Source organism: Bombus bifarius, unplaced genomic scaffold, assembly GCF_011952205.1.
Source record: "Bombus bifarius isolate JDL3187 unplaced genomic scaffold, Bbif_JDL3187 scf7180000010252, whole genome shotgun sequence".
In the NCBI taxonomy this organism is placed as follows: Eukaryota; Metazoa; Arthropoda; class Insecta; order Hymenoptera; family Apidae; genus Bombus; species Bombus bifarius.
Window position 1 is genome coordinate 1385575 of NW_022885576.1, and position 20779 is coordinate 1406353.

At 38.4% G+C, this 20779-nt stretch overlaps 1 protein-coding gene across 4 annotated transcripts in view; it reads right to left on the minus strand.

The window, feature by feature from the left end:
* Positions 1-241: 241 nt before the first annotated feature.
* The window catches only part of LOC117216148 (collagen alpha-3(IX) chain-like), a 30640-nt gene continuing 10102 nt past the window's right edge, over positions 242-20779 (minus strand). Inside the window, exons 4-20 of one of the 4 annotated variants that reach the window (XM_033462663.1) lie at positions 19154-19370; positions 16994-17167; positions 15311-15382; positions 15151-15240; positions 14490-14594; positions 14305-14412; positions 13938-14151; positions 8964-9179; positions 7899-8086; positions 3983-4153; positions 3441-3638; positions 2902-3103; positions 2511-2612; positions 1683-1784; positions 764-931; positions 616-684; positions 242-544 (exon numbers count right to left, since the gene is read on the minus strand). In XM_033462663.1, the coding sequence (XP_033318554.1) occupies positions 426-544; positions 616-684; positions 764-931; positions 1683-1784; positions 2511-2612; positions 2902-3103; positions 3441-3638; positions 3983-4153; positions 7899-8086; positions 8964-9179; positions 13938-14151; positions 14305-14412; positions 14490-14594; positions 15151-15240; positions 15311-15382; positions 16994-17167; positions 19154-19370 (2515 nt within the window). In that variant the 3' untranslated portion in view covers positions 242-425. Of the gene's footprint in view, positions 545-615; positions 685-763; positions 932-1682; positions 1785-2510; positions 2613-2901; positions 3104-3440; positions 3639-3982; positions 4154-7898; positions 8087-8963; positions 9180-13937; positions 14152-14304; positions 14413-14486; positions 14595-15150; positions 15241-15310; positions 15383-16993; positions 17168-19153; positions 19371-20779 lie in introns of all 4 variants that reach the window. The other 3 variants (XM_033462662.1, XM_033462666.1, XM_033462664.1) reach the window with 3 other exon arrangements.

Genomic DNA, 20779 nt, shown 5'->3' on the forward strand with positions numbered 1-20779 from the left:
CTTTTTTAGACGGGAGAACAAGGAATCGGACCATTGCGCGCGCGATAGTCGCATGTGGCCACAAATATGTCTATATTCAAGGAAATTATGAATTACGTTTTTCTCTCATTTTCTTTTATTTTTGCTCAAAAAATATTCGTAACTACATTTAAAAATATATCCTACGCGTTGAAACACTTTGGAACACTCCTAGAAACTTTTTATGTATATACATATTATGTAAAGTAACTGGTATGAATCATTCTTCACTGACGAATACTTATTTTATTAAACACGTATGATCGACAAAAAATATTGTTTTCATATGGCAGTGATTTGAAAGATGCTTTAACTGTTTACTAAGCGAAAGGTTAATCGTATTTGCGATATTAACTGCTCTTCTTATATCTAAATATTTTTTTTAATTCCTAGAAATACTTATGGTTTTAGGGCCCTTTCTTATCGCCGCGAGGATACTGTAAGTAATTGGCGCTTTGATAATTACAGAACTCGCAAAATCCGGGTAATCCGTGAAGTCCAGGTGGCCCCCTCATCCCAGGAATGCCTGTTGATAAACGAAGCTAAAAATACCAGCAGGAGAATTTAAAAACGTGTTTGTAACTTTTTTCTCTTTACCTGGCCTGCCTGGTTCCCCCCGTTCTCCTTGCCTTCCAGGCAATCCAGCGCCATCATTGCCAGGTGGTCCTATTAACATAATTTCCGTCAGGAAGAAAGAATGATAAATTCACCGAGTGATAATGTCAAAAAAGTTTATGTGTGCTACCAGGCGGTCCTTGCGGACCCATTGGACCTTCTACGCCAACGCCTTCCTGACCTTTATCGCCCTTCTCACCCCGTTCACCAGGTGAACCTTGAGGACCTATGGCGCCTTGTGGTCCTGGTAATCCGACAAATCCACGCTCTCCGGGTAAACCTGGGAGACCTGGATCACCTGAAGAGCAATTTTTTACCAGAATTGAACACTAATTTAATTTCATTTATTTAATTTAATTTAACGTTGAAGATGAAAAATTATACATATTATATTAAGATATTTAATACTGTAAGCTTACAGTCGCTAACTGTTTATTAATCCAGGTATAATCTAACTATGTTATTTTTTTTCTAGTGTTCATCCCTACATTAATTTTCTTTCGTTCATTTTCTAAACGTATTTTTCCAACGTTAAAGGATATTTCAAGTTTAAGTAGAGTATAAAAAATTATTATTGGTATATATGCTTTTTCGTTTTTATCCTATGTCTAATATTTTCTTAAAGTATTAAACATCTTTCTCGTTTGCTAAAATGTGAGTAACATTGAAATATAATTCGAGCATCTCAGCAGGATTAATATAATAAAGAATAATGAATCAAATGTAATGTAACATTGTTATTATTGTTACAGATAAATAGGTCATACCGGAAGAAAAGATGTTAGCATATTTCTGTTCTTCTTGATTAAAATGTCCTGTCTACCACTTCGAAATTGAAGAAAACCGAAGTTTTTCCATTCTCTTTGTGCCAACCTTGTCATTCAATCCAAAATGGTTAACTGTCATTTCGTAACAAGTCGTATAACATAATTTCATTTAAAAAGTAAAAAAACATGGATAATTTAAAATATTTCAACATATCTTGAAAAATGAAAAAATGTTAGATAGAACATATTAATTGAGAAAAACAGATTTGATCTAGTAGGTACCTGGGATGCCCTGGGTTCCAATTCGACCGGGACGACCCTGTCGGGCCAGCCCCGGCAACCCGGGTGGCCCTCGTAGACCTTCTGTTAGTGTTTTCAGCCTCTCTGTGACACATGCAGGATTCCATCATCTTTATAGATGTACACAGCCACGTGAGTTGTTAATCTCCGATCGATCAATTGTTAATCGAGCGGATGTGCGTGTACATGAATCGCGTCGCTGATGAATGCTGACTCTAACTAAGGATGAAAGTGAAATTTCAAGCAACTCATGACAGAACGATGACAGCAACAACCATTGTGATGTTTCGCTATGACTATCAAGGACGCTGAAGGTATTTTTATGTAATGACGATTCATCGTCTACTATGGATTTCTGAGGAAAAGATACAGTCCCTAATCATCGTATTAAAATTACATGCAGAAATTTCATCTATCTAGCTATAAATGTCATGTATACATATACTACATCAGATAAATGGGAAACTATTCTGGTACTTGATCTCATCGTCTATATATTCGTCCTTAACAGCTGCATTATCCAATTCGAGGACAAAAATTCGAAATGTTTATGAAAATAATGGGACTACAAAGAGACGCTACCTTTAGCGCATATGGGACATGTTGGAAAGAATGTGAGCTACAATAAAGCCAAAAGGGATATTATTAACATGTTTGAGTCGTTCTAATTCCTGGTAATTAGGGACTGTACTTTCAAAATGAAAAAAACACCAAAAATACATAGTAGGATCATTTCTACTATCACGTTCTACGGTTAAGGGATCAAATGCAGGCAAATGAGGTTGGTAACCCTTTCTCTGGGGGTTGTACCTGGGCGACCTTGTGGACCAGGTGATCCAGGACGACCTGGACGGCCTCGACCAGGTGGACCAGGTGGACCTTGCATCTGTGCTGCCATCTCAGTCATCTGTTCTGTACATGTACGTACCAATAAAATGAACAGTTATCTTCTACCTTTTTACATAAACCAATCCATATAGCTGTTTTGCTAAGAACGACCCGCGTCGTATAAGAATATTGTTGCTACAGTAATCTCGTTACTGTACTACTACAACTATACTACTATTTAATTTTGCGTGTCACGATAACACAATAATTTCGGATAAGTATACACCTAGTGGAGATAAGTAGGCTGTGTAATAAGTATCCAGCTGCTTGCCCTATAAAAATAGCATCACTAAGCAGAGTAGTAAATATCCACCTCGTAACACACTGGTACATATTTCTCGAATTTCTGACTCAATGATACTTCGGCCTGGCGGTCCTTGAACTCCTGGCATTCCTGTCTGCCCTCTAATCCCTGGCGGTCCTTGAAGTCCTGGAGCCCCATCTTTTCCTGGCATTCCCGGTAGTCCCATTTGACCCTCTGGACCTCGTTCTCCAGGAGGGCCTCTCTCACCTGGCTAATTTTTAGTAACAATGAATGTAACGACAAAGTTAAGAACTTCAAAACAATATTGTTGAAATTGATTCCAGTGACGTGTACAGTCATGTACTGACTGTTCCTTGTTAATAACAGATCTTACATATGGTCAAGAGTCCCAAGATTTTTCATATTAAATCAACTTCTAAATCATCCTACCAAACTCTGTTTTATCATTACAACACATGGACGGTATAATTATTACCACGAATGAGCTTTTAGGGGGAACAGAGTAATATGACAATGGGTTAAAGAAACAAACGAATATTTAACAATAATAGATATTTTTCATCTTAATAATCATTTGAAATACTTACTAATCCTGGAGCACCTGACGCACCTCTTGGTCCACTAACTCCTGGACTGCCGATAGTTTCCAATACGTTATTTGTACTTAACATGTCTGAAATTGTTCCTGGTGGTCCTGCTGGTCCTGGAGGACCTGGGGAACCTGGCGGACCTGGCCGCCCTTCTAATCCTGGAATACCAGCGACTCCAGGTAAACCCGGTGCACCCTAAAAAAGCATATTTCTACCTTTTCGAATTTTTTAGATCACAATGATATACTCCGTGCATCTCAATGCATAGCGCAAATGAAGTGAGAAAAATTTTATGATCCAAAGTAAAACGAAAATCAAGAATAACGAACTTGGATTGGAAGTTCCATTTTGGAGAAAATTGAAGTAAGTAAGAGCGACAAATTGGAAAGAGATTATTCTACATGCAGAAATAAATTAAAAATGTAGAACAAAAGTTTTGTCTTATTTTGAGTTATAGGATCTCTCCTGATTCGGCTTGTATTACGAATTTTGATCCTCGATGTATTTATCCTTTTTCATAACAGGCGTAATAAACCTACGACACTCCCAGGTAAACCGCGTGGTCCAACAGGACCTTGTTCTCCTTGTTGACCTCTGTCGCCTTTTTCTGCAGATCGTCCATCGAGTCCTGGTAGTCCTGGTTTACCAATAGCACCTTCGATTCCTCGAGGGCCTGGGGCACCTGGTTCTCCAGGTAAGCCAGGTGAACCCTATAAAAATTAAATTAGTATTCTAATTCGTTATTCAGATTAAAATTAAACTAAATTTCAAATTGTCTATTTACATAATAAGAATCAAAAGAAATTTGAAATACGATAAGGAGCTCAATTTTTTCAACATCTTACATTCGAATGTTCGATTATCCGAACAGTTTTGCAGTTCTTAAAATCGATTTGTTCGATCGTTCGCGGAGAGACGCGATCGCGAGAAAACGCGCCAACGGGAGTCATAAATTCCCATTACGATTATATAATCGACACCACGAAGTGATCGATCCCCTATTTCGTTTAGGATAATAAAGGTAGTTGAACTGATCATAACACTGGAGTAACAGGTTACAATGTAACACTTTATTCCAACAACATAGACGTAGAGAGTTATGCTCGGTGCGTATAGATATAAGTTTGAGGTGCGATAGTAGTGGGTGATAGGTGGTGCTGCTGGTGTGCATAGGTGGTGTTGTGGTGTTATTGCTACTGCTGGTGTAGAGGTCGAAACAGGTTCTGCTGCTGGTATAGATGTCGCTGATGGGGTACTGCTGCTTTTTCTCCTCATTTAGATGTCATGGAAGAAAAATCGGACTACGGGTGCCAGGATTTGAACCCGGGTCCCGAACGTTCGTAACCAAAAGTGCTAACCACTGCGCCGCCGTCGTCCAGTCATAGTTACTGTCGAGTGCCGCCACGAGTTAAATAGATGACTGATCTAAGGGTGGAAAACCAGTCAAGAGATGTTGACTGATCTAAGGATAACAAACCAGACAAGTTAGGTGACGATGCTGCCACAAAGGAAAACTATTGCTGGTTGTATAGCGGCACTCGACACCAACTAGTGTCGGACGACGGCAGCGCAGTAGTTAGCGCCTTAGGTTAAGAACGTTCGGGACCCGGGTCCAAATCCCGGCGACCGAAATCCGATTTTTCTTTCCACGACATCTCAATTAGAAGAAAAGCAGCCAGTACCCCGGTAGCGACATCTACACCAACAGAGTAGCACTATCACCACTTTTTTTTTTTTTTTTCGTGGAGGAAACCTTCATAGGCGCCCCGCGCCCTCCGGAGAGGGCGCTGGGTAGTGCCGGATTCGTACCGGCTAAAACCTCCACGGTGGCCTGTCCTGACGCCTGAGTCGAGATGCACCCGGGATCTCTCCCGAATTACTACCGGTTACCTCCGGGCGTCTATCTCTCCTTTCGTCGAAGAGAGGCGTCCTGCTCTTCTTGGGCCGCTAGGGGGGGACCACGCCCCCTAGCGCCTCGCTCCTGCTGCGACATCCTGGGGACCCCGTCCCCTGACGCCTCCTCCTGGTTTCCTCTCGCTCCTACGGCGGCCGCGGCGGCGCCGGTGGCGGCGTCGCGCCCCTGTGGCGCGTTGTATTCCTAGGCCGCTGCGATGTCCTGGACGGGTCGCGAGCTCGTTCCCTGATTCTTTCCGCCCGCTCCTTCGCCAGCATGACCTGCTCGCAGTAGGAGCGGACAGCGGTGTACTCCTGGCGCCCTCTGAGCATGGCCGCGACGACCGCTTCGGGGGCTAAGCTCTCGCCGATTTCGAGCCGTAGGACGCGTCGTGGTTCCGCCCACGCCGGACAGAACTCCAGCGTGTGTTGCGCCGTGTCCTCCTCTTCCTTGCAGTGGTGACAGACGGACGTCGCCTCTCGCCGAATCCTTGGCAGGTACTCGCCGAACACTCCGTGGCCGGTGAGCACCTGCGTCATCCTGAAGCACTATCACCACTAACAAACTACTAACTACTACACCTCAGTTGCCTCACCACCGGTCGCTTGCGGATGAAATGACCATGACCATTGAACATGAGAAAAACCCGAGCTTCCCATTTCTTACCTGATGGAGCAATAACCATAAAGAACGTCTCGACTTGAATATATTTTATAACAATTAACACGATGACTGCCACGACACCAGTATTCGGGTGTCAGCAAAATTTCTGGTCGGGCCGCGTAACCCATATTCGGGTGTCGCTTATTTCACTACTTGCGAAGGATCGTCGTTGATATTTGAAAAGATATTCCATAATAATAAAACTGTTGAATTGTTATAAAAATAATACGAAAATGGTTTATTAAAAAAGTTATTTAGAATGTAAAACTTTAAAGCATTCTATACATAGCTGAGGTTGGTCGGGACAATTTGGACAATAAGTTGTTGTATTCTTCAAATTCTTTTGTGCCTTTGTTCGGTCCATTCGACGTCTTTTATTTGCATAACATAGTTTGCATACGCGTCTAATGCTTCTTCCGGAATCATTTTTCCGAACGGCGATATTATGCTGACTCCGTCGAAGACAAGGATTTTTTGTATTTTCAGACAACCCTAATAATTTTGCAACTAATAATTGTCTAAATATTCTGATATTTATATTCTTCCTTGTTGCAATTTTGTAAACCATCAAAGCGTTTACGATAGAAATTCCCAGAAGGAGTTGAATGCCAAACTTTCTGTACCATTTGATTCCTTTTCTAATTGTGGTGGCATAAGAAACCATTTGTTCGGAGTAATCTATACCACACTTTCCTTCATTATATTCAACAACAGCTAGTGGTTTTAATGTTGCGAACAAACGAAACGTGAGATCATTCTTGAGACCACCGCTTGAGCGACTCGCATTACTAAAATATCGATGGGAGCACCTAGTAGAGAACGCTTGGTACTGCTGCATGCGTGGCCTGACGGAGATTTCTTTGAAAATACGCGTGGCAGTCAACGAATTAAGGGCCCTAACGGTAAAATACAAATGCTTAGTTTCATGACAGTTCCTTATGTGGCGGATCGGTATCAACAGGACGCCGACAGGTCGAGGCATCAACGCGGCGCAACACCTCCCGGGCGATCCGCGGGTACCAACCGCCAACACTAGAGGGCTACGACGACAACGAGTCTGTCTGTCTAACTCGCTAGCGGTCGAATATATGAGCGATTGATATAAATACCGCACCTAGCGAGACTCCCTCTACGTCTAAGGCAGGGACTACCGGGCATAGCCTTACTGACGAGTCCACCGGTAGTCCCGGGACGAAACGCACAACTCTCGCTCTCTTTTCATCCGCCACACTTAGGATTATTACGATCTGACTAATTATATTTACACAGTTAGTGGCCGCCTCGACCGAGGGATGGATACTGGGTGTTGCGTCGTGCAACACTCCATCTGGACTCGGCCATACACCGCGGGCCAGACTAGCAACTTTCTATCGAGCGCAGCTAAGACCCTTCCTAGTCCACCAACCTTCGTTTAACCAATTAACAACAAATCCGATGGTCCCGTGCGCTAGACAACACCCATCCTTAGCTTTCCTCCGCTACAGCATCGTCACCGAACATCACTGATTCTTCAACCTTCAAACAATTCAATCTACAACATCCTTCGACCGGGTCTACACCCGAAGATCAGTCACTCACTTATCTTATACATACGCACTAGCGTAACTATCTTCTTCACAAAGTTGTTGGAATAAACTGTCATTCACACCTTGTTACATCAGTGTCATATTCAATTAACCACCTCTATTATCCTAATCGAAATAGGGGATCGATCATTTCTTGGCGGCAATTATCTAATCGTGACGGGAATTTACGACTCCCGTTGGCGTGCTTCCTCGCGATCGCGTCTCTCTGCGAGTGGTCGAAACACTGAGTTAGATAAAGAGTCACCGGACGTAATACGATTGTTGAAGAATTAAATTCGGCATTCAAATCTGAAGTCGAATATATAAATTTACCTGTAATCCTGGAGGTCCTAGAGAACCAGGAGCGCCATCCTTTCCTTGCAAACCTGGAAGACCCGGTGGACCAACAGGACCAGGTTCTCCTTTCACTCCTGGCAAACCATCTTCTCCTGGTGAACCAGGGGGACCTTCAGGACCAGGTGGTCCTGGTAGAATGGAACCGACCATAGAACCTGGCAAACCTGAATAAATAAATTAAACGTATTAAAGATTTTGATACCAAGATATATGTAGTGGCACTCGACGCCAACTAATGTCGGACGACGGCAGCGCAGTGGTTAGCGCCTTAGATTACGAACGTTCGGGACCGGGGTCCAAATCCCGGCGACCGGAGTCCGACTTTTCTTTTCACGACATCTAAATTAGGAGAAAAAGCAGCAGTACCCCATCAGCGACATCTATAGCAGCAGCAGAACCTATTTCGACCTCTACACCAGCAGTAGCAATATCACCACAACTACTACAATCATAACACCTCAAATTGGTGACCCCGACGTGATCGACAGCGAAAAGAGGTGTGTGACCGTAATAGCGCTACCGAGACTTCCATCATCGCGAATCTAAGACTGTGGCAATCTGGACCTACCGCTACGACGAACACGGACGGCCCTTCCGTCTTCAGCAAACCTCGACGCCTCACCGCCGACCCACGCAAGCAGGTGACAGGATACGAGACGATGACCAAGCCAGGAGTGATGTAGCCAGTGCAAAGTCCATGGGCATCACCACCAGCACGTCAAACTAAAAAGAGGAGGAACAGGGGCCTACGACCATACGCGGAACGCCCCGCACCATACAGACAGGTATTCACCGCCAGATCGAAGACTTCGCGCAACATCTCCATGAATTTGACAACAAACGGCTGACGTTTTGCCACACATTGACGTTTTTACACGCTAAACCTCCTAATATTTCTAATTATTTTCAACGAACCGCATATCCTGAGGTCATAATGATTTGATATTATATGTTACAGATGAAAGACATTACATGCGTCATTGAGAAATTAAAGATAACACGCCTGGGTTATCTTTTTGACGAGGAGTATATATAACTTACCATCACGGCCTGGTTCTCCAGCTTCTCCTTTTTGGCCCTGAATTCCGGGTGATCCTTGCGCACCAGCTTCACCACGAAGACCTTGCAATCCCTGAGGACCTGGTACTCCCGGAAATCCTATTTCTCCTTTAGGTCCAGGGAAGCCAGGAAGTCCTGACCTTCCTTCTGAACCAGGAGACCCGTCTTGCCCTGGGGAACCTCGTTCTCCTGGCTCACCTTAACATATTTTACATCAATTATGTAGAAATATGTCTTTTCCATACCATCACCTGACCAGCTCTTAATTTCATACATTACCTGCAATAATTTCGCTGTGCGTTTCAAGTCAAACCATTAAAGGAATTTATCCTTCGATGGTGAGAATTAAAAAGGGAAGTTTAAAAGATTATCCAAACGTTTGTACTAATTGCTAGGATTTACTACTAACCATCAGTTATTAACTATTCATTTAACTTTAGATTTAAAGTATAGAATCAAAATTTAGATTTAGAATTGGATTTAGGAGTAGGTTTGGACTTAGTTTTATTTCTAAAACTTACAATTACTACAAATAAGTAGGATACTAACATTAATTGTTAATTTATCATCAAACGTTTAAACTAGATCATTTACTAACGAAGGATTAAAATGCTCACGATTAGATACACGTTAAGAGTTGTTACATAGACACTTCTATCACGAGAGCGGCATACATTTAGCAATTAATAAAAGGAATGGTTTACGGGTATTACGGCAGATTGCAACAAATTGATTTACAATCGCTTCGAATAGCAGTATTTAGGTCGACGCGACGTCAATATGCATGTTAATATATTGTTTTCATTTCACTCATCAAAGAATACTAGGATTTTAACTTTTGATAATAATGATGCTTTGCGATATCAGTATTGAAATTACAAAGTCCAAAAAGAAAAATCGACAAGGACAAAATATTTACTATGTATTTTAACTTTCAACAATAATTTCTCCAGAACGTGAGCTTCAAATATGGGCTATATGTGATATTCATATATAGCAAGCATTAGGTGTATACAGATAACACTATAAATGTCTAATTTATAATTTATAAATAGATCGCGTATTTTTATACATTTATGAAGAATTTTAAAAGCACAAAAGTGCATAGGATGCAAATAAGGTACAAAAATGTATAGAATTTCTAAAGTAGAATGATCGTTATAATAATTAGTAGATGTAGTAAGTCTTTTTTAATTCAATTACTTCAGCTATGTTTATGATAATATAAATTTACGTAAATTTCGTATATTTATAAGAGAAGAAGGAAAAAGAAGAAAAGAGTAAAATAGAATAAGTGGAAATACGTTGGTTGGATAGTTGAAACCATTACAACGATTGCTCTCGACCTTTAAATATGAGGCTGACATACTTTATTGGGAGGAATTATTCCTTCAAAAGTGTCAATAACCTTTGGTAACATTATGATTAGCACATTAACAGATTCAAAGGGTTCGTTATTCATTTACAACGGAGAATCAGCGTACACTCCTCGCCAAAAAGATAACCCAGGTGTGTTATCTTTAATTTCTCAATGACGCGTGCAAAATTTTTCGTCTGTAACGCATAATATCAAAACATTAGCTCAGGATATGAAGTTCGTTGAAAATAATTAAAAATCTTATGAGGTTTAGTGTGTAACAAAAAAAAAATTTTATTTTAAGAACGAAATGATAGCACATGTACGATAAGAAAATAATAATCAACATAAATTGTAAGTAACAATAATTACTTATCAAACATATATACTTATTTAATAATGGGTACATCTCCCTTTATTTTCTATTACTTCTATTGTACGATGTGCTATCGATTTATATAGTTTCTGGATATAATTTTGACTTAACGTATCCCATTCGCGTACAATTGCCTTTTTTAATTCTTGTACGTGTTGATACCGCTTTGCATTCGCGTATACACCGTAAACAAGTTCTGTCCAGCAATTTTCAATAATATTAAGTTTCGGAGAGCGTGCAGGCCACGGCAAAATAGATATACTATTTCCATTAAAATATGACTGGGTCAATCTTGATGTGTGTACATTTGTATTATCTTGTTGAAAGACGTAATCAGGTCCAGAAATGCGTTCTGTATGATCATTTATTTGTCCTTTGATTAAATTTATGTATCGGACACTATTCATTTTCCCAACGATGAATTTCATACTTGTCTTACTGAAATAACCGATACCGGCCCAAACCATCACGCTACCTCATCCCATTTGTCGTCGAATTGCTGACATTGTCTCTTTTCTTGTGTCATAAAAATAATATTGGAACCCATCAGAACCATCCAAGTTGAATCTTTTTCGTCTGAAAATAGTACCCTTCTTCATTTCTTTTTCCAACGCATTCTTTCTTTTGCAAAGCGTAAACGTTCTGCTTTGTGCTTCGTTGTTAACGAAAGTTTCTTTTTCAATTTTAGCCTCTTAATATCTTTGTAAGATAGTAGAACTCGACGAACACTTGAAACACTGACACTAACACTACATTTTTCCATTATTTGCTTCGTTGTTAATTGCGAGTTGGAAGCTACACGCAAAATTGCTCGCTTATCACGATCGGATAACGATGGCGACCAGTACTTTTCTTTTTGCTATAATCCTCAACATTTTTTAAGAAATTGTGTATTACTCTACGACTTCATCTTATTACTTTCGATATTTTTGCTACTGAGAACTGTTGTTGTTTTAGTTCAAGAACTTGCTTTTTTCAGACCCGTTTAATTTTTTTCCGCGTCCCACATACTTACAAATTTATATAATATTGTACTGTAATATTTACTCGTTGATAGATTATGAACTATTGAGCAATTTCTAAACACATTAACAGAGTGTGTTATCATTTCGACCTTAGTATGGAATAGTTTTTGTTTGTTACACACTAAACCTCACAATATTCCTAATTATTTTCAACGAACCGCATATCCTGAGCTCATAATGATTTGATATTATACGTTACAGATGAAAAACTTTACATACGTTATTGAGAAATTAAAGATAACACGACTGGGTTATCTTTTTGACGAGGAGTGTAGAAGTTATAATCACCCATATCTATATCTTCCTAAGAAACAAAGTTTAATTGCTATAAAATGTTCATTTTTGTATCACAAATTATATTAAATCAAAATAATCATTACCAAATATTTTTTATTAGTCAATATTATTTTACTTAACACTAGAAGAGAGTTTCAAAAAGCAAGTTATAATTATCTGTAATGTATATATACAGGGTGGTTGATAACTGGTGGTACAAGCGGAAAGAGGGTGATTCTACGCGAAAAAAGAAGTCGAAAATATAGAATAAAAATTTTTCGTTTGAGACTTTGTTTTCGAGAAAATCGACTTTGAATTTTCGCTCGGTACGCGTGCACTTTATTACGTCTCGTTATAACGGATCTCATTGTAGATCGTTGTCTCGATGGAAAAATTAAAAAAAAAAGAAAAAAAACCGCTTTTTTTACGTGGGGAAATCCGGCGGATTTTTATCGGCTAAAACCCCACGGGCGGGCCTAGGTGTAGTTCAGCAACGAGTGAAACCGTATCTCCGGGGGTACTTCCCAAACACTCATAGAAAGCACAACAACATAGTAGGCAAGGGGGGTCGGGAAACCCACTTGCCCGTTGTATATACTACTTCTAAGATGATATTTGGTTTTCCACCTTGGCTTGCCCAGGAGTGGGTCTCGAACTCGCGACATATTACTACCGCATACGCCCTTTACGAGCGTAGCTAGCGAACCCGCCGAGTATTTACTAGTTGTTGACACATTATGTTCATCAAGTTGTCCTTATACTCTGGTATAAGAAAACTCTGGTCTTCAGTGTTGCTACAACGAACACGTGTTTTACAGCTGATAAGATAATAAAATATAGAATAATAGAAAATATAGAATATATAGAATAGAAAATATAGAATAAAAATTTTTCGTTTGGGGCTTTGTTTTCGAGAAAATCGACTTTGAATTTTCGCTCGGTACGCGTGCACTTTATTACGTCTCGTCATAACGGAGCGTTGTCTCGATGGAAAAATTTAAAAAATGGTGGCTCGTACCGCCAGTTACCAACCACCCTGTATATTGTATACGGAAGTTTTGAAAAGAGTGTGAAGAACTTCCAGGTAATTGTAAGAAAATGTCGAATATCCTTCAAACGGAAGTATATTTACATTAAATTTAAGTAAAAACTGTAAAGAATATACAAAGAGTACTTAGACAAGCACTCAAAAAATCCCTGCTCTTATATGTGGGAAAGTATGTTAACGTGGCAAAGGTATGTGAACTCACCAGTAAGTTTAACAAAGATAGAATGTTCCTGTTGCATTGATCTCTGACAGTTAGAGAAATTTTGACGATCCACGAAAACAGAGTGATACCTGTGTCAATACGTCTATATGTTCGAGTCCAGTCCATACAATACTGCCAAAACTGTTCAGATTCAAGTTCGTCGACCGGCGTCAAGCGACAAAAACAATGTTAGCTAACCGAAAATAGAATATACTTTGTCTATTTATGAGGTACCGACTAAAGAAATAAATTCAATCATGAAGAAGCGATAAAACAAATGAATTTAAATCTATTCCCCCATGCATATATATATCCATCCATATATATTTTTAATTCATTTTTATAAAACGTTCATTTTCGTAATATAAATTATTTTAAGCAAAAATATTTGTCACCAAATATGCAGATGTTCTTTGTTGAAGAGAGTAGTAATTAACTATTTTACGCTCACTACCAGAACAATAATGTGTTTAACGATGAATCAGCGCGTACACGTAGATACACAACTCCACGCGATTTTCTAACAAGATTAAATTAGTTTACGCGGATGTTCAAGGATTACTTATCGGATAAATCTACGTAATGGTATTTAACGCTAACGTTTAACATTTGACACGACCACACTAATCCTTGAAAGAAAAAAAAGGTTAAAAATAGATGTCGAACCACTACCTTTTTCACCTTGTTTCCCTTCGTCGCCGCGTTCTCCTTGTTCGCCCTTCGAACCTTTTTGACCTGGATATCCCGGAGACCCTGGTGGGCCTACAAATTTTGGTATAGCGTCGCGATAGTCACTGATCTTTCCTGGTGGACCTGGAGGACCTGGATAACCTTGTGGTCCCGGGAGGCCTTGATCTCCTTTCAACCCTGGAAATCCCATGTCCCCCTATAAAAAACAAATTGAATGTAAATATCATAATACTCACACTCAGTGACTCAGGATCAAATGGCACCCACTGTAAATGTATCCTAATTCCAATGATCTCTCAAAATGTCTTGTAATAATGTTTATCTTACATTATAAAAATAATAATCTCACTCTTTCGCCATTTTCTCCTTTTGCTCCAGGTAGTCCAATTGGCCCAATAGATCCTTTAGGACCTGGATTTCCGGGAAATCCACGTGCACCAGTGAATCCTTGTGGTCCCTAGTAAGTATCATAATGTCGTAAAGTAGGATAAATAAAAAAACATAAATAAGATTGTATTTATAGGAACGCACTACTTTGCCTTGCTCTCCAGGTGACCCGCGTAAACCCGGCTGTCCAGGTAAGCCGGGTTCTCCGATAGGGCCAGGTGGTCCGGGCAATCCAGTTAAACCGGGTAAACCCTAAATAAATATTATATTAGATAGATTGATTGTATTGATATTAGATAATTTCCACTTTAGGAAGAAATAAGCATTTGGTAGGACTTCAAATTTCAGATGAAGATGATAATCAGTGTTTCTAAAATATTTAGAATAGATAGATAGGAAGAATGTATATGTAATTCCTAAATCAAATAAAAAAGCTGTTTAGACAGTATGGAATTAGCCAAGAGTTCGTTGTATTTTAAAGTTTCTCTCATATAAAAGACAGAAAATCTGACTCATCGTTTCTTCGCTATAGTCTCATTTAGGACTATGTATACTTTAATCTTTTGTTGCATTTACTTTCTTTAAACAATATAACAAAAGATATCTCCATTTATCTAAAAATAGTTTTAATAGTATTATCTTATACTTAATCTTATGGAAGGTATTAAAGAAGATTTTTAAATCAAGTTAGCATTTAATATTAAAAGATCTGATTCATATATGAACTTTATGTAAATGTATTACTTGGACAATATCAAGTGTCAAATCAGACTGAAATATTTATCACTAAAGAGAAGCCCTGACTCACATTAGTGCCATTAATTCCCGGTGGTCCCTGTGGACAGATAATTTCGCAGCCAGGTCTTCTCTGAGGTAATAAAGGGCTGCTAAGGCTCTTCTGCAATTACGTTAATTACAACCGTGGGATCTTAATGGATTGCGAAGTTGCGTAATATATATAGACTTACCGGCAGTTCCTCACAGGTCTCTCTCTCTGGCCTCGTAGGATCGCAATTTAAAACCATCCACTGAATATCGATCTGGAGACATATTTTCAAGAAGAAGCGAATATTACGTTAAGAGCAAGAAGTAGAAACGCGAATAGACGAACACTTGAAATGAGCTTTTTACTCTACCCTTTAAAATGGCATTTTAAAAAGAAAGCCCAAGAACCTTCTTTGTAAAAAGAAACTCTATCAGAGACAATACGTTACTTATTAATTTTGATTTGTATTTATTCATGGAATTGAGGTGATATTTGAAAAAGCATCTTGCACTCTATACTTTAAGATGGCTCGTTAGAAAGCAGTTTGGAAATCTCCTCGCAAAAAGACGCTCTGTAGGAAATAATATATTATTCTTCTAGAACATTCTACTTGAAAGTCAAATAAAAATTTCGCTATCGTACTAAATCATTTGTTATAGTATTTATTAATTCTGATTCATATCATGAAATTAGTACCGCTAACGATATTCGGAAAGCATTTTGCATTTTATATTTTACAATGGTGGTCTTGGAAAAAAAGTACTTCATAAAACGAACTTTTATGTAATCTTTAAAACGTATTATTAAAAAATCGATTACTTTATCAACATGCTACGTTATTTACAGTTTACGGTTTATTTCTAGTTTTTGACGTTCCGACACGAAATTGGTCTAATAATGCGTTCATTATGTTTTGCCGTACGCGTTGCGCTTCTAAACTTTGTGCGTACTAAATCTAACTTGTCCCAGTTACGTCTTAGCCTCGTTCATTATATAGTGTTTATTAATTAAGTGTTTCTTAATTGTCTCATGCGACGGATACATTTCTCGCATGAACCAACGGGAGTTATCCCCCGCGAATGTGTCACGGCGCAGTGTTCTGTGAAATTCGCGTGTTTTACGTTACAATCATACGCCTTCTGATCCTCGCTCAGTTGATCGAAATTAGTCGAATAAAAGATCTAAAAGACTCTTCCGACGTTCCGGGAACATCCATTACAATGTTTAGTGAAATACGGTCATGTGGCTATATAAGAATACTACCATATATATGATACAATACAGCGTATCATAGAAATCAGTTATAGCTTTGTTGTTTACATCTTTTGTTTAAAAAATATTTCTTATTCGTTTTCCTAAATTTTCTGTTTGTCCGAAAAATTAAAGCTGAATTATCTCATATATTCATATTTGTCAAAATGTTCTTATTATAATTAATGAGCTGCAAATTTTTATGCATTTATGGAAAATTAAAAAATACATGAAGTATATACAATATGAAAAATTATGTAAAATATTTAAGGTAAGGTTATACTATTTAACGAATGAAACAAATCTCTGACTAAGTTTTATTCCTTTACTTACTTTTACATAATACGAATTCACATCAATATTTGCAGTCTAATAATAAGACAGTACCCATTAAGGTAGTATATTTTGTAAAAATTATCCCCCTATGCAAATCGTTCTGACTAATTTAAATATTTTAATCATTCAAGTCTAGATTTACATACACGATTTTTTATTATTTCATAAAAAATTCCGCAGTAGGTCATCGATAAAATAATGTTGACAAAATAGACGATAATTGCTGTTAGCGACACTGCTGATCTTATCTCTCCTATGTACAATGTACGCAATGTCAAAGGTGAACGATCGAACTTACCGGTACAGTAACATCTTTGCTGTGTGATATTTTCGATATCGATATCTCGCCATCCACTTTGATTGTTCCTCGTGGATCCAAGTCTTGTGTGTCGATGTATTCGCAATCTATATACACCACCAGCCTATCCTTGAAGACTCCAACATTAATTTTGTGCCAATTTTTGTCGAAGATCTGTTTCAATCAAACGTCTTATCCAAATTTTTTTGCTAGGTAAATATTAAACTTATAATAATAAGATTTGTTTGCTACCTTCTCTAATTAAAAGGCTCATAATAAAAATTCCCCTTGTCCATTTCCATCTTTTTTTCAAGAAAACGAAAGTGTTACGTCACGTAACACTCCACCTAGCCCAGGCCACACACCGCGGGCAATATGGCAACCAGATGTCTTCGGATACTCGCAGCGTATCCTCCATAGTTTCAAGGACCTTCCATAAATCTCATAGATTTCCTAGGAAAGGTCCTTCAAACAAAACAAACATCTGGTTCGAAAGAATTTCCAAAGACTATTGTCTACCACGGCTTAACTAAGGAAAGTTGGTTTTTCGCACGTACGCTGCAATTGTCCTCCCACTAACCACTTTCTCTCGAGGGCGGTTAAGACCCTTCGTTTAACCAATTAGAAACGAAGCCTATTCCCTCACTTTCCTAAATAACATCGGCACCAACAAATCCGATGGTCCCGTGCGCTAGACACACCCATCCTTAGCTTTCCTCCGACACATCATCGTCTCCCAAGACAGTACTGATTTTACATCCTTCGAACGGTCAACGTCCTTCGAGCGGGTATACACACCCGCAGATCAGTCACTCACTCATCTCGTACATACGCACCAGTGTAACTATCCTCGTTATAAGTTGTGGAATAAACGGTGAAATATAACTTACTACTGTGTCATATTCAATCAACCACCTCTGTTATCTTAACCGAAACAGGGGAACGACTACTTCGCGGCGTCGATTCACCGAATCGTAGCGAAAATTTACGCCTCTCGCTGACGCGTTTTCCTCGCGACCGCGTCTCTCCGCGAACGGTCGTAACAGAAAGGATACCTTAGTATTTTTAATTTCTATTCGGCGCATTCCAATCTTTTCTAACTTACTCACTATATTACGAAATATAGCGAACAAACTGTAAATGTATCTTTAATTATATCAATTAGACAGAAAGAACTATCTTTAATTATTTTAATTTTAAACGTTTTCGTTGAACCGTTTAATTTTTATCAATTTATCATTTATTATCTATCAATGATAAGTCAATTTATCATAATATCGATTCCATTATGTTGTAAATTTCGCTTCTGACGAATAGCATACATTATTGTGTAAAAAGTCAAAAATTTGACAAGAATTATTTTTCTCGTGAATCTCTCAATTCTTTTCTCCGCGGGAAAATTCTATTAATTTCCAAGATATTCAACGAGGTGTTTTTAAACAGAATTCTTTTCTTATTAAATAGATAATCTTGAGCAATCAGGATGCAATTTTCTGCTGCTGCATTCAGAACATCTTCAGTTCATTAAGAACGCGACGCTTAACATTTCTTTGAAGCGTTATAAATGACACGACGAATGGTATTCTCATCAGTATTTTTAATACTATACGGATCCCGAACGCGTTCTTTTGCGTCAGGTCTCCCTGAAAAACCTCTAAACTATTTCGCACGAGGCTTATGCAATGACCCGTGACACGATTTCCGACGTCAAGATCTGATTCATGCGCCAACGCAGTTTCTCGATTGATATTTGACAGGAGGCTTGAGTTTTTACATGAGAATGCCGCGAGATCGTTGTTTGAAATATCCGCGGTCATGCTCGTCACTCGTGGCCCGTTTTAATCATCACGCGATCCACGATGACATTTTTAAGAGGCGACTGCATTAAACATGGCTTGATGTGACAGCCATCGAATTGATTACTGGAAATGCACTTGGCTTGCGTTTGACCGATATTTCGCTCTACTTTAAATACTAATCTAAGAAACTTTTCTACTTACACAAATGAACCTAATTAACACCAATTAATATCATTATTAAAATCTAATAGAATGTCATTATCAAAATCTAAAAGAATAAAGAAAATAAATAGTAAAAATCAAGCTAATCGACACTAATTAATAACATTATCTCTAACAATGTTGTAAAAATTTTACTCACACGATCGGCCGGAAACGACACCGTTTCCAGTTCCCCTGTCTGGTTCCTCACGGATAAATCCAAAGTCTGAATTTTTGGGTTCATTGCGATTAAAAACTGGGGCTCGTTTTCCATGTCGACGATTCTGATAATGTGCCAAGTATACTTTGGCAGTTTTCTGGCCCTAAATGTGCAAGCCGTGCTGAATTCCTCTGGCAATCCGTTTGGGAGTATAACTCTGACAAACAATATAAAAAAGGGGCTTTGTATGTCAGTATACGTAACCATCGAATTGGTCAGTTTTGTAAATTTTAACACTAACCGTACCGGCACTTCGCATATATCTATTCTTATCGCAACCGGTCATTTGACGTTGTCAAGAAACAGACATTTTTTCAAAAAAAAAATTGTCAATTTATTGTAGGAAATAATACACAACGTAACTTTTAAATAATAATAAAATAATCAATCGAACAAATCATCCTTACTTTGAAGTTGCTCATTTTCAGACTTAGAACTTCGTTCGTCTGAACATTCTTCACCTATATTTTGTATGTTTTTCAATATCTTTCTCACTGAACGTGAACTGAACAGAACATGGACATATTCAGGAATAAAACAAAATACAAAATGTATAAAATACCAATGTACTGAATATTACGAGATTTATTCATTCCTTGACGTATTTGATTCCTCGTTGGCTTCGATCTGTACTTTGTGGCTCTCAAATGATACTGCATTTAGATTTCGTTTAGCTATAGAGAACTTATTATGAAGGGAGTATATTCTTAAGAAGTATATCTTGAGAGCCTTCGTTAAGACTCCGTTGTGTTTAGGCGTTACTACAGATGTACGCAACTGTAGCTGATTAGATCTTACTCGACTTAAGGTCCCACGTAGAGAACTTTAGAAAAAGATGTAAATTTGTCTACCGGTCAAGTGACCTGTTTTGTATGTTTTTTAATAACTTTCTCATTGAACGTATGGACATATTCAGGGATAAAACAAAATACAAAATGTATAAAATACCAATGTACTGAATATTACGAGATTTGTTCATTCCTTGACGTATTTGATTCCTCGTTGGCTTCGATCTGTACTTTGTGGCTCTCAAATGATACTGCATTTAGATTTCGTTTAGCTATAGAGAACTTATTATGAAGGGAGTATATTCTTAAGAAGTATATCTTGAGAGCCTTCGTTAAGACTCCGTTGTGTTTAGGCGTTACTACAGATGTACGCAACTGTAGCTGATTAGATCTTACTCGACTTAAGGTCCCACGTAGAGAACTTTAGAAAAAGATGTAAATTTGTCTACCGGTCAAGTGACCTGTTTTGTATGTTTTTTAATAACTTTCTCATTGAACGTGTGGACATATTCAGGGATAAAACAAAATACAAAACGTATAAAATACCAATGTACTGAATATTACAAGATTTGTTCATTCCTTGACGTATTTGATTTCTCGTTGGCTTCGATCTGTACTTTGTGACTCTCAAATGATACTGCATTTAGATTTCGTTTAGCTATAGAGAACTTATTATGAAGGGAGTATATTCTTAAGAAGTATATCTTGAGAGCCTTCGTTAAGACTCCGTTGTGTTTAGGCGTTACGACAGATGTACGCAACTGTAGTTGATTAGATC